Source organism: Esox lucius, chromosome 24, assembly GCF_011004845.1.
Source record: "Esox lucius isolate fEsoLuc1 chromosome 24, fEsoLuc1.pri, whole genome shotgun sequence".
Taxonomy (NCBI): domain Eukaryota; kingdom Metazoa; phylum Chordata; class Actinopteri; order Esociformes; family Esocidae; genus Esox; species Esox lucius.
This window is the reverse complement of record NC_047592.1, coordinates 6,181,214-6,194,319: the sequence shown is the minus strand read 5'-3', so window position 1 is coordinate 6,194,319 and position 13,106 is coordinate 6,181,214. Positions and strand designations below refer to the sequence as shown.

Below are 13,106 nucleotides of genomic sequence, written 5' to 3'. Positions count from 1 at the left end.
TTGCAAATCAAAGGCGGATGTATGACATCTGAAATTATTTTCTGTTTAATTTCGACCATTGTAAATAAAGCGGTAGGAAATCCAATGTCACCTTTCCAGTGAGTAGAGAGACGCACTCAAGAGGAAAAGACAAACTAATCAGAAATTAGGGGCGTTGATTACCACCTGTCACTCACTCATTCAGGAAGTCACTTCTCTTTTCACTACCATCCTGACCACCTGAATGGGAGGAGGCCAATCCCTCACACAGCTGCTCATGGGGAGACAAACGCCTCAGGGGACTGGATTGGTTTTCTACCGGTACAATAATGAAATGACGAGGATGAAGGTTGTTACGCGTTGTGTCCGCACCGCGAGGGAAGTGGGCCCAAGGTTTTCACCCACAAACGTGACACAACGTGTTGAAAGACTTCATAACTTAATCGTAGCTTCTTTTAAAACTTATTTTTGGAAATATACGGAACTACCCATAATGCATTATTTTCAACAAAAGAGCCTGGATTCTGCTAGGCTAATGTTAGCCACTAGCCATGAACTGTGAATGAAATGTCATCTAGTCACAGCATGGGAAGGGACGCTATATGACTACAGGCTAAAGCTAGAAATACGACAGTCTTGTCCGTTACAGGTTAGATACAGTTAAAAAGTGTTAGTTGGCATTTTTGAACTTCTCTAGTTAAGAATGTACTACAGTGTCGCCCATAAACGAGAGCCAATCAGAGAAGAGAAAGTAGTTCTGACCGTTGAGGCAGTCAAGGTCAGGTACGGCTGCTATACGGTAGCATATGTGGCCGACCTTCAGCGGGATGGGCGAGCTGTTTGTGGAGACACAAGCCTTGTGTCAAAGACGGTCTGCTCCAAGACAGATAGCCAGGCCCTCTATGTACTGGAGACTGCACCAGGGACGTACTGTCGTGTGTAGAAAGATTAGAAACAGTTCATATACTCAGGCTGTAACATCTATTGTTTGACTGCCTTTGGGGCGTGTGGTGAAGCAGTCCCGGTAGGTGTTTTCAGGCTTTTCCTCTCACTGTCGTGTTCCAGCGGATTCACTTTGACAACGTGCAAATCAACTGAAGCACGCCGAATGCTAAGCTGTGTTGTACTTGGAGATACAATCTTCATTCTCCAATTGGGAGAAAACATTATGTCCCCCGAGGAGTTGCGGATGATTTGTTTGGGGAAAGAAATGATGATAGTATCGCCGTTTATCGTTTTGTTTAAAATTCTCTGTGCTTTGCCATACAGTATTTAACATGTAATGAGTAATGGAGCATTACTTTTATGCCTTTACAATCTGTAGCGTTACCAGACATCTAAAGAAGCGCCTTGCTTTGGGTAAGTCACTATTCTGCCAGTTGACCTTCACTTTATTTCTTTTTACCTTCAGTAGTCTCAGCTCTCTCTTTTCTGGTGATCTGCTGCTGGATGGTTTGTTTAAGTTGTATTCTGTGTGGTTCATTCATGTGCTATTTCGTCTTGAATTCTAGGGCATTTCAACACGTAGTTTTAAAGATATGAATTTACATTGTAGGTGATAGGCTGGCTGAGTCCTGTCTGTGATATCACATCCCTCAAAGACAAGCATCTGAAAGTGAATAGAGTCGCGTGATGTATGTATGAAATAACAAGGTACTTACAGAGCACTGTAGCCAATCGTTGGGCTGTATTGGCTTTTTTCCTGAAAGCTTCGGCCTTTAAACAGATAGTTCAAACTAATTTTGAAAATAGACCTCTCAAGTGCTAGAAAACATAATTCTCTGCTAGAAAAGGCCTGAATCTCTCCAATAAGTCAACATTCAAAAAAAATAAAAAATAAAAAAAGAGCTGTATAAGTTGAGCTAAATAGTTTGTATTAAAAGTTCACTGACTACATTACATAGAAATTAGGAAATGTTTTAAATGCCCTTTAAATATGTAAATTTCCACTATTGGGGTGTCATGATGAAGTAAAGGGTGGAACTGGCTGAGAGACCACTACAGACAGATACAGACCACTACAGACAGATACAGACCACTACAGACAGATACAGACCACTACAGACAGATACAGACTACTACAGACAGATACAGACCACTACAGACAGATACAGACCACTACAGACAGATACAGACCACTACAGACAGAAACAGACCACTACAGACAGATACAGACCACTACAGACAGATACAGACCACTACAGACAGATACAGACCACTACAGACAGGTAGGTAGAGACCACTAAAGACAGGTAGGTAGAGACCACTACAGACAGATGGTAGAAACCACTACAGACAGGTAGGTAGAGTCCACTACAGACAGGTAGGTAGAGTCCACTACAGACAGATGGTAGAAACCACTACAGACAGGTAGGTAGAGTCCACTACAGACAGGTAGGTAGAGTCCACTACATACAGATGGTAGAAACCACTACAGACAGGTTGGTAGAGACCACTACAGACAGGTAGGTAGAGTCCACTACAGACAGGTAGGTAGAGTCCACTACAGACAGATGGTAGAAACCACTACAGACAGGTTGGTAGAGACCACTACAGACAGGTAGGTAGAGTCCACTACAGACAGGTAGGTAGAGTCCACTATAGACAGATGGTAGAAACCACTACAGACAGGTTGGTAGAGACCACTACAGACAGGTAGGTAGAGTCCACTACAGACAGATGGTAGAAACCACTACAGACAGGTTGGTAGAGACCACTACAGACAGGTAGGTAGAGTCCACTACAGACAGATGGTAGAAACCACTACAGACAGGTTGGTAGAGACCACTACAGACAGGTAGGTAGAGACCACTACAGGCAGGTAGGTAGAGACCACTACAGGCAGGTGGTAGTGAGAACACCCACCACGGTTCACTCTCTCCCTCAGAGGGCCCCTCCCCTCTCCCAGCCACAGACCTGTTCGGTAGCAACCAGCAGAGAGCTTGACGGCAGGAAAGAGAGTTGGGAGGGTAGAGGAAAAGAAGAAGGGGGGGGGTGTGTTCCGCTCCCCAATCTCTCCGGAGGAAGGAGATCCAACCAGCTGGTCCCCGGTAGCAGATAAAGCTTCACATCACCCCCCCCCGCCCCCCCCCACCACCACCCCCAATACCTCTGCCCCAGGAGAGGAATCCAAACCTGGCTACGCCCCAGCTCCAGCTCCAGATGTTGGATAGGAACCACAGAGAAGGATGGGGAGGATAGCTCACACGCGCAGGAGGTGCGCCGGAGTTTTGTAAAAAAGAAAAAAAGAAAAAATAGCTTGATTAAAAGTTTTCCATGGCCTCGGCAGAGGAGGTACTAGGGAGATCTATTGGGGGTTTAAGGTAGTGTTATAACTACTGCCATCTACTGGCCAAGTGTGGCACTGCCATTGCCCCTCTGCAGCTCCATAAGATCAGGTGATAATTCCAGGACATGTCTTCTGTTCCCGGGACCTCAAGTGCACGAACACCGGGTGTCACTGCGTCTGATCTGTTCTCACTCACAAGAGGAAAGCCAGCAAAAAGTGCATTTTATTGACTCCATGACACTGACTGACTGTCAGTTTTTGACTGAACGGCATGACACCGGTTGACTGATAGCCACTGTTTCCGCCAACCGCACCTTTCACCAACTGCCCACTGGAGGTGCTGACTAAACGGTTGATTGATTAGCATATTGCGGGTCAGTGTTACGCCGACCAACTCACCGTCTCTGCCTCTCCGATCCAGGGTGACCTTGGCTGGGCCGGCGGAGCAGTAGAGGAAGCCGTCCATGAAGGACGGAGCGTCAGACGGGGAAGCGGCCTCCGAGGAACTCTCCAGCTTGGGAAAATCTGAACGGACACAGAGAGAGACTGTCACACAACTTTGAAATTCGGAAGAGAGAGTCTGTTGAAGGAGGGGGGATAAAAACAGACCTACAGGAAGACTGTAGGCCCATGAGCAACATCACGTCATTCATCACTACCAAACACCGTTAACATACAGCACACCCTGGAAGACACTGTCATCTTCATCATCATCATCATCATCATCATCACTACCAAACACCGTTAACATACAGCACACCCTGGAAGACACTGTATCATCTTCATCATCATCATCATCACTACCAAACACCGTTAACATACAGCACACCCTGGAAGACAGTGAATCATCATCATCACTACCAAACACTGTTAACATACAGCACACCCTGGAAGACACTGAATCATCATCATCATCACTACCAAACACCGTTAACATACAGCACACCCTGGAAGACAGTGAATCATCATCATCACTACCAAACACTGTTAACATACAGCACACCCTGGAAGACACTGAATCATCATCATCATCACTACCAAACACCGTTAACATACAGCACACCCAGGAAGACACCGAATCGTCTTCGTCCTCATCATCATCCTTACACACCCTTCCCACACAGACTGCTGCTGTTTGGATCAGCATCCTCAGCATCCACCATTGAAGTGATGTATGACTGAATCCCGGTGGTGTAACGTCACATGTAGGTCTGGTGGATGAAACCATGTGGTGGGACACGGAACCAAAACGACAAAGAAACTCACCAATCGTTTATTTGTTGGTTTTAATCCCCCCAGAAGTATTTCCGTGCCTCTGTATTTTTCTGTTTGTTTTGGCGGGGCCTCATTGTGCCATCGACGTACAGTGTTTTTCAGATCCCCTTAGGAGAGTTCTGATGGCCCTAATCCCATCTGTGCCTCTACTCAAATATCTACCTTTTTATTTATTTCATTATTTATTTGTTGATACAGACACACACATTCATCTATTCATTTATTTCTTCCTGTCGCGCCGCCATATACTCCCAAGGTTATTGGCACAAGGTGTTTTGTGAAAGTTTCACGGCAGAGAGAAAACTATTGAGTCTCTTGAAAAATGACAGAAATCCTCAGAGTGAAATGAGAGAAATCCTCTTTATCCAGCATGACACACCGTTTTTGTCTTCTCTTCCCTCACCCCATTTTCATCTGTATCCTTTCATTTCATCACCTACCTCACTCAGTCTCTATCTCTCTTCTGTCTCTCTCTTTCTCCACCTATCTGTTAATCCCTCTCTCTTTTCTCTGACTCCCTCTCATGTCTCTTAAGAGCTTCCCGTGTACATCTTCATCATTCTCATATTCAATTAGCTCCGATGCTTGGTTTTTATTTTCTGCTGGATCCCTGGCTTTACCTCCGTAGATTATTTCCATTGTTCACACTTACATTCTTTGCCAATAAAACAAGGCTCAGAAGGTCATGCACATCGGGAGGACACGTGTTCTAATCTTGGACTCTCCCGCACCTGCAGCGGAATTGTCATGCCAACACAAGGCCGTAACCGCAAATTCATATCGAAGGAGGGAGAAAATTGTCTAAAACGTGAGTGTATAAAAAGGCGACGCAAAATACGACACTCCGATTGTCCGTGGTCTTGTTCTCCATTCAGAGAGTCTGTTTGCTAGCTACTGATGTGAATCTTACACAGGCGGTTCTCAGCCTGAGCTTCCAATTATGTTCAGACCAAAGCCCTGGGGGACTGGTAGCCAACAAGGTTTTGGCAGGTTAACCAAGAAAAAAACATGACTAGAAGCTAACGCCAAGCTTAGTTACAGTAAATGTATTCTGTTTGCTGGATGTGAATGCAGCCACACCAAAAGACATGGCTATTAAAGGAGAGCCGTCGTGTTAGACTGTGTGTCCGGCCCTTTAAACAGCCCCCAGCGGACCCCTCGTCACTCTGTAAAGCGCAGGCTCGACGGCTCAGTCCCGCTGCTTGTGGCGGGCTACAGCCCATCCCTCGGCAGTGCTGATTGGCTAACTCCCCAGTGGGGGTGGCGACATGACAGAGTGCTCAATTAGCTGCGGGGATGGTCTGCGCCGTAACGGTCGAGTGTCGGCCCCAAACCACAATGGACTGTTTGTGACACCGGCCTTCGGAACGGAACGCTGTGACAACACACACACACGCACGCGCACGCACACGCACACCACTTGGCCTTGTTGAAAGTATGGATCGACAACTTCCAGGAGGGCTTAAATGCACAAGGGGAATCACTGAGTCTAAACACAGCTTTGTAGACACAAACACCTACACCTGCATCTCCACACACACACACACACACACTTCCATACAGTAGGTGTCCCAGTACCAGCATGCCCCTTCTGGTAACGGCCTACTGTGACCCAATGGTGACCCCGTAATGAACTGACAGGGTCACCCAGGTATGTGTGTTTGTGTGCGCGTGTGTGTGACTACAACACTGACAAACAGCCCAGCACTTCCTCCCTGTCGCTAATGACAGGGTGGGCTAGGTTGCGAAGGTGGGGGGGGGGGGGGGGGGGGAGCAAGAGCCACTGTTGTCGCATCATTGTTTACTTCCCACAGAAAGCAGGATGAATTTTTAATGGGGCTGCAGGTATGAGGCGCCAGGTACAGTGGCGGGATGACAAAAATAAACCCAGAGTTTCCCGCAGTGGTTTTTCCTCTTAAAGACCAAGGGAATGGATGTGAGGGGAAGGAGCCACTGATGTTCATGGGACCTCTATTTCTTTTAAAAGCCTAACACGATGTTCCCTACCAGGGAAATAAATAGCATGTGAGAAATGAGTTTTAAAAGGCGTGTCCACCGCAGAGCCATCAGCGGGGTTTGAGGTCATAGTGTCCTCCGGAGTTGGGACCCTCCATAAAGACGTGGACATCAAAGAAAGAAACAAATTCTTAATTCCCCCCCAAAAAAACTTGTGTGCCAATGTTGGCACCCCTGCATTTAGTCATTTGTGCTCCCTCCCAATGCCAAGATGAAAGCATTGAGTCTTCTTCTACACTGTTTGATGAGGTGGGAAAACACAGCAGGGGATCTGAGACCATTCATCCACGCGGAATCTCCCAAGATACTTGAAAGTCCTTGGTCCTTTGGATCATCGTCCAAAGCCCATCCAGTTTTAGGCCTCCTAGGTAGAGACGGACTGATTTTAGTCTAAAATCTCCTGGCGCTTGACAGTCCATGTTGCCATGTATCCTATCAAGGTTCCCAGGCTCTTATGAAGAAAAATATCCCTGCATCATCACAGATCCACCACCAGAATAGGTAGTAGTGTAAATTATACAGTAGGGAGTAGATTATTTCACAGTAGGTAGTAGATTAGGGAGTAGATTATTTCACAGTAGTGGTTAGATTAGGGAGTAGATTATTTCACAGTAGTGGTTAGATTAGGGAGTAGATTATTTCACAGTAGTGGTTAGATTAGGGAGTAGATTATTTCACAGTGGTGGTTAGATTAGGGAGTAGATTATTTCACAGTGGTGGTTAGATTAGGGAGTAGATTATTTCACAGTAGTGGTTAGATTAGGGAGTAGATTATTTCACAGTAGGGAGTAGATTAGGGAGTAGATTATTTCACAGTAGTGGTTAGATTAGGGAGTAGATTATTTCACAGTAGTGGTTAGATTAGGGAGTAGATTATTTCACAGTAGTGGTTAGATTAGGGAGTAGATTATTTCACAGTAGTGGTTAGATTAGGGAGTAGATTATTTCACAGTAGTGGTTAGATTAGGGAGTAGATTATTTCACAGTGGTGGTTAGATTAGGGAGTAGATTATTTCACAGTAGTGGTTAGATTAGGGAGTAGATTATTTCACAGTAGTGGTTAGATTAGGGAGTAGATTATTTCACAGTAGGGAGTAGATTAGGGAGTAGATTATTTCACAGTAGTGGTTAGATTAGGGAGTAGATTATTTCACAGTAGTGGTTAGATTAGGGAGTAGATTATTTCACAGTAGGGAGTAGATTAGAGTGTAGGGAGTAGATTATTTCTCAGTGGGGAGTAGATTAGGGCGTAGATTATTTCACAGTAGTGGTTAGATTAGGGAGTAGATTATTTCACAGTAGGGAGTAGATAAGAGTGTAGGGAGTAGATTATTTCTCTGTGGGGAGTAGATTAGGGAGTAGATTATTTCACAGTAGGGAGTAGATTAGAGTGTAGGGAGTAGATTATTTCTCTGTGGGGAGTAGATTAGGGAGTAGATTATTTCACAGTAGGGAGTAGATTAGAGTGTAGGGAGTAGATTATTTCTCTGTGGGGAGTAGATTAGGGAGTAGATTATTTCACAGTAGGGTGTAGATTTGAGATTAGGGATTAGATCATTTTTCAGTAGGGGGTAGATTAGGTAGTAGGGAGTAAATTAGGGAGGAGGAAGGAGATTCTTTCACAGTAGGGAGTAGATTAGGAGGGAGGAAGAAGATAATTTCAAAATAAGGAGAAAACTGTTTTCAGCATGACCACCCTTATTTTTACGCCAGACCTACCTCAGGTGTTTGTGGCATAAAAGCATTCTCAGCTGAACATTGAACCCGCTTTTGATCAGTCATCCAATTAACTTTAGCAGCTGACATGACATGTCTGGATGAGACCAGAGGTTTACAACCTTTTGTCGTATTTCATTTGTGAGATCTCTGACCCTCCCAACGTTGATAATAAGGGAGTTTGCGTCACCTCATATTTATACCCCAGTGAAACCCCAGAGGATGTCATGGATGACCCCATAAGAATTCCTGATGACTCAGATTTAGTTGAGAATATCCAGCGTGACAATTAAAGAGACATGTTTTTGAGAAATGAAAAATGTGTTGCCTGAAATACAACTTTGATTTTGAGTGCAAAAACATATTTACCAAGGGTGCCAATTGTTTTCAAGGGCAAAGTCTTTTTGACTTGACTTGGTATAGGTAGCCCTGTGGACTAATGTTTTTTGGTTTAAAATGCATCTGGACGCAGTATCAGCTCTACTGTTTTATGTGGGTGTCAGTTCCTGATCCTTGAAGAACATCATCTGATGAAAAGCCAGTCAGGAGAGGGAAGGATGGAGCCTTGCTGAGGCGGAGGGATTCTAGTGATCGTGCCTGGTTAATGCGTAGAACTTGGTGTGGTGAGCTTTCAAGCGCACATCAGTTACTCTGAGTTAGGCTTATATTACAATATATTCTTTCAAGGGGAGTCAATTCTGATGTTCCCACAACGATAGCTGAGCTAGACGTATGTGTGTGTGTTCGTGTGTGTGTGTGTGTGTGTATATGTGTTCATTTGAGTGTTTGTGTGTGTGTCTCACCCAAGTCTTCCAGCAGCAGCACGCTTTCAAGTAACGGCTGCGTCACCATAGCGACCAGGTGACAATTAGGACTCCCCGGCGGTCTATAGGAGCCTGGCCAGCATGCACTGACGCATGGCATGCATTACGCAAATCTTAGTCCCCGGGAAAGCAGTTCCTGCCTTGGACTGGAGCGCCCTTCTCGCTCCCCCACCTGATTCTTGCTTGTCGCTACACACCGCGTGGAACCGACGCAGCGCAGCATGCGCCTCACGGGGGAATCATGACAGCGCGACACACGTGTAGCTTGCCTCCCACTACACTATGCCGAGGGAATTACTCCCGCACTGGAAACTCAGGGGAGGCACGGCGGGGGGAGGACGTGGCGGAGTGGGGATTTTCTTGTTTTCTAACTCCTTTCATAAGCTGTTTCTCTTTCTTCCATGCAGCCTTCGGTCTCTATTCAGACGAGGGCGATGCGAAAAAATAACATCTCCCGCTCTACTATGACGGGGAAGCTGGCTTGAGTTAGGTTTAAACATGATTGGCTTGTGAAGTACAAAACACAACACCACAGTTGTGTGCGGGGGGGGGGGGGGGGGGGCGAGGGAGGGAGGAAGTGGACGAGCCTTGTCTGGTCGCTCATAAAACACCCCGCGCAGAGCGCCCGATTTTTAAAGAGCCTTTTCACAGATCTATCTGGGAGAGACAGACTTGGCAGGCCTGAATAGGAAATAAATTAGCTGTTATTGTTCCGTTGTGGAGGAGTGCGGCCGCACACAGGCCTGTCCACTGTGTGGCTGAAATGCTGCCGGGGTAACAATGTGCTTTGTATGTTAACTTAAAAGCGCCTTTTGTGGGACAGCGGCTGACGGACAACGGGACAAACAGTCAGAGGCTGATGGACGACACAAACGCTCGCCGCGCCCCCCCCCCCACACACACCCCGCGCACACACGTCGGCATGGCAGCGAACACAGGCGGCGTGCTACCTGAGAGCTTGTTGTGGTGCAGGAACTCCATCTGTATTCTCTGGCCTGCCCTCTGGGCCAGGAGGTAGGGGGTGGAGCAAACGGGGTCCCCCGTGGCACACATCACGTCAGCTCCGCTGTACACCAGCGCCATGGTCTCCATCACGTCGGGCAAGACCACCGCAGCACACAGAGCCTGTGGAGGGGGGATGGGGTGGGGGGGGGGGGGGGTTTGGGGTTGTAAAAAAAGAAGAGGCCACCCACAGCGGGCAGGTTTGTGTGTGGTCACTGCACAGCAGGGGAGGTGAGAGGCATACGCTTCCTCTCCTGTTATCATTCGTCAGTTGCAAGAGTGACCGGGGGAAATAAGACAGATACTTCTTATTGTGAGCACGCCGTCCTTATTTGTCAAATAATTGGAAACACTTCGAATTCCTTGTCGGAATTTAAGGCAGAGGAACATTTTATTCAGAGCAATATCGTTTTTGCTTTTGAGAATAGCTGGCGAATGCTTACTCATTTGTAACAAGCAACTGTGCTAGGCTAATGTTATGCTACACCTCAGCGTTATTCAAAATGCACGCTGAGACATAAAAATGGTACCTATCAGTTTGTCTATCTTTGGGCAAAATTCGGTTGTATCCCTTTAATGTTGATTCTATTATCCTAAAAAAAAATGTTCATCACAGTGTACAAGCTTGGGCAACATTTACAATGGATCTCCTGTCAACTAATTCATTTTAATTTCAGGGAGAAATAAGTAGAGAGAAAGTGAAAGAAATGCATCATGTGGCGAAATGGGCAATCAATTTCGATAAAACACACACTTCGCCCACAAATACAAAACAAAAATATACACAAATTCCCCAACAACACAGGGAAAAGAGATGAAAAACAATCTGGAGAGACACTGCCCTTTAGAGAGTACACAGAGAAAGAGTTTCACACTTGGGTAAAAAAGCATGCGCTGTTTGAAATGAGCTGTGAAATCCCCTTAATCCATTTGAAGGGTTGTTGAGAGAAGCACTTTGGAACTGAAGGCAGGGTCCAGGGAAAGAATGCTATCCAACCAATTAAAATGAGATCTCTCTTTCTGTCTCTGTCTCTGTATCTCTGAGTCGATAAACACAGTAGTGTTCTCCCCCTAAACCAAAGATGAGAGTCAGAGGTGTGTAGTGGTGATAGTGTAATTTTGCCTAGCGTTACTTTCATCTGAAAACAAGGAGCCAGCGCGTTTTATCGATCTGCCAAAAACAAGCTAGATCTGTCTGAAAGTCAGGCCCAGAACGCCTTGAATACACACCAATAATGTACAAACACATGCCCAGACACGCCCACCCACCCACGCGCACACAGACACATACACACACACAAGACGCAGACAAACACAGAACAGAACAGTGATGGAATTTAACACAAATAAACAATCAAACAAATAATAATATTTTTCCAAGGCAGTGTTCAGCCAATCAGATCATGGAAGCTTCACCCAATGTAGTGCAGTGCATCATCCTGTGTTTCAGTTGTAGACTTCATCCACTAATGAATTTCAGTTGTAAACTTCATCCACTAATGTGTTTCAGTTGTAGACTTCATCCACTAATGTATTTCAGTTTTAAACTTCATCCTCTAATGTATTTCAGCTCTACATTTTATCCTCTAATGTATTTCAGCTGTACATTTTATCCTCTAATGTATTTCAGCTGTACATTTTATCCTCTAATGTATTTCAGCTGTACATTTTATCGTCTAATGTATTTCAGTTACATACTTCCTCCTCTAATGTATTTCAGTTACATACTTCCTCCTCTAATGTATTTCAGTTACATACTTTCTCCTCTAATGTATTTCAGTTGCATACTTCCTCCTCTAATGTATTTCAGTTACATACTTCCTCCTCTAATGTATTTCAGTTGTAAACTTCATCCTCTAATGTGTTTCAGTTGTAGACTTCATCCACTAATGTATTTCAGTTTTAAACTTCATCCTCTAATGTATTTCAGCTCTACATTTTATCCTCTAATGTATTTCAGCTGTACATGTTATCCTCTAATGTATTTCAGCTGTACATTTTATCCTCTAATGTATTTCAGCTGTACATTTTATCGTCTAATGTATTTCAGTTACATACTTCCTCCTCTAATGTATTTCAGTTACATACTTCCTCCTCTAATGTATTTCAGTTACATACTTTCTCCTCTAATGTATTTCAGTTGCATACTTCCTCCTCTAATGTATTTCAGTTACATACTTCCTCCTCTAATGTATTTCAGTTACATACTTCCTCCTCTAATGTGTTTCAGTTGTAAACTTCATCCTCTAATGTATATCAGCTTGTGGAGATACTAGATACTATCATCTCTAGGTCACAGGGCAGGTGGATGCCTTGTGGAGATCTCTGTGATCCTAGATACTATCATCTCTAGGTCACAGGGCAGGTGGAGACCTTGTGGAGATCTCTGTGATCCTAGATATTATCATCTCTAGGTCACAGGGCAGGTGGAGACCTTGTGGAGACCTCTGTGATCCTAGATACTATCATCTCTAGGTCACAGGGCAGGTGGAGACCTTGTGGAGACCTCTGTGATCCTAGATACAAATGGTAATCCCTGAGGTAGTTTCCGCACATCAGAGAGGAAGCAACAGGGAAAATAGAGACTATTATCTGGTGAACCTGTGGAAAGCCTGTGGCTGTGAGCACCAACACACAGCACTCTATGGCTAGTCATGTTCAACATATGACTGCTATCTGACACTCTGATCTCTTTTAAAGCTGTGTTGAGCCCTTTTATACAGAGAGGCCGAGGGACAGAGAGGTGAAAAGAGAGTCAGGGGGCGAAAGAGAAAGAGAGAGAGGGAGGATGGGAGAGAGATGGAGAGAGATGGAGGGTGGGAGAGAGATGGAGAGAGATGGAGATAGATGGAGAGAGATGGAGGGTGGGAGAGAGATGGAGAGAGATGGAGGGTGGGAGAGAGATGGAGAGAGATGGAGGGTGGGAGAGAGAGGGAGGGTGGGAGAGAGATGGAGGGTGGGAGAGAGATGGAGAGAGATGGAGGGTGGGAGAGAGATGGAGAGAG

The 13,106-nt window shown here is 45.3% G+C and overlaps 1 protein-coding gene across 2 annotated transcripts in view; it reads right to left on the bottom strand.

The window, feature by feature from the left end:
- Positions 1-13,106, bottom strand: part of zmp:0000000660 (arf-GAP with Rho-GAP domain, ANK repeat and PH domain-containing protein 2) — a 109,440-nt gene that overhangs the window by 36,469 nt on the left and 59,865 nt on the right. For both annotated transcript variants that reach the window (XM_029117473.2, XM_029117474.2), the window contains exons 14-15: positions 10,050-10,224; positions 3,668-3,793 (exon numbers count right to left, since the gene is read on the bottom strand). In XM_029117473.2, coding sequence (XP_028973306.1) covers positions 3,668-3,793; positions 10,050-10,224 — 301 coding nt within the window. The remainder of the gene's footprint in view (positions 1-3,667; positions 3,794-10,049; positions 10,225-13,106) is intronic.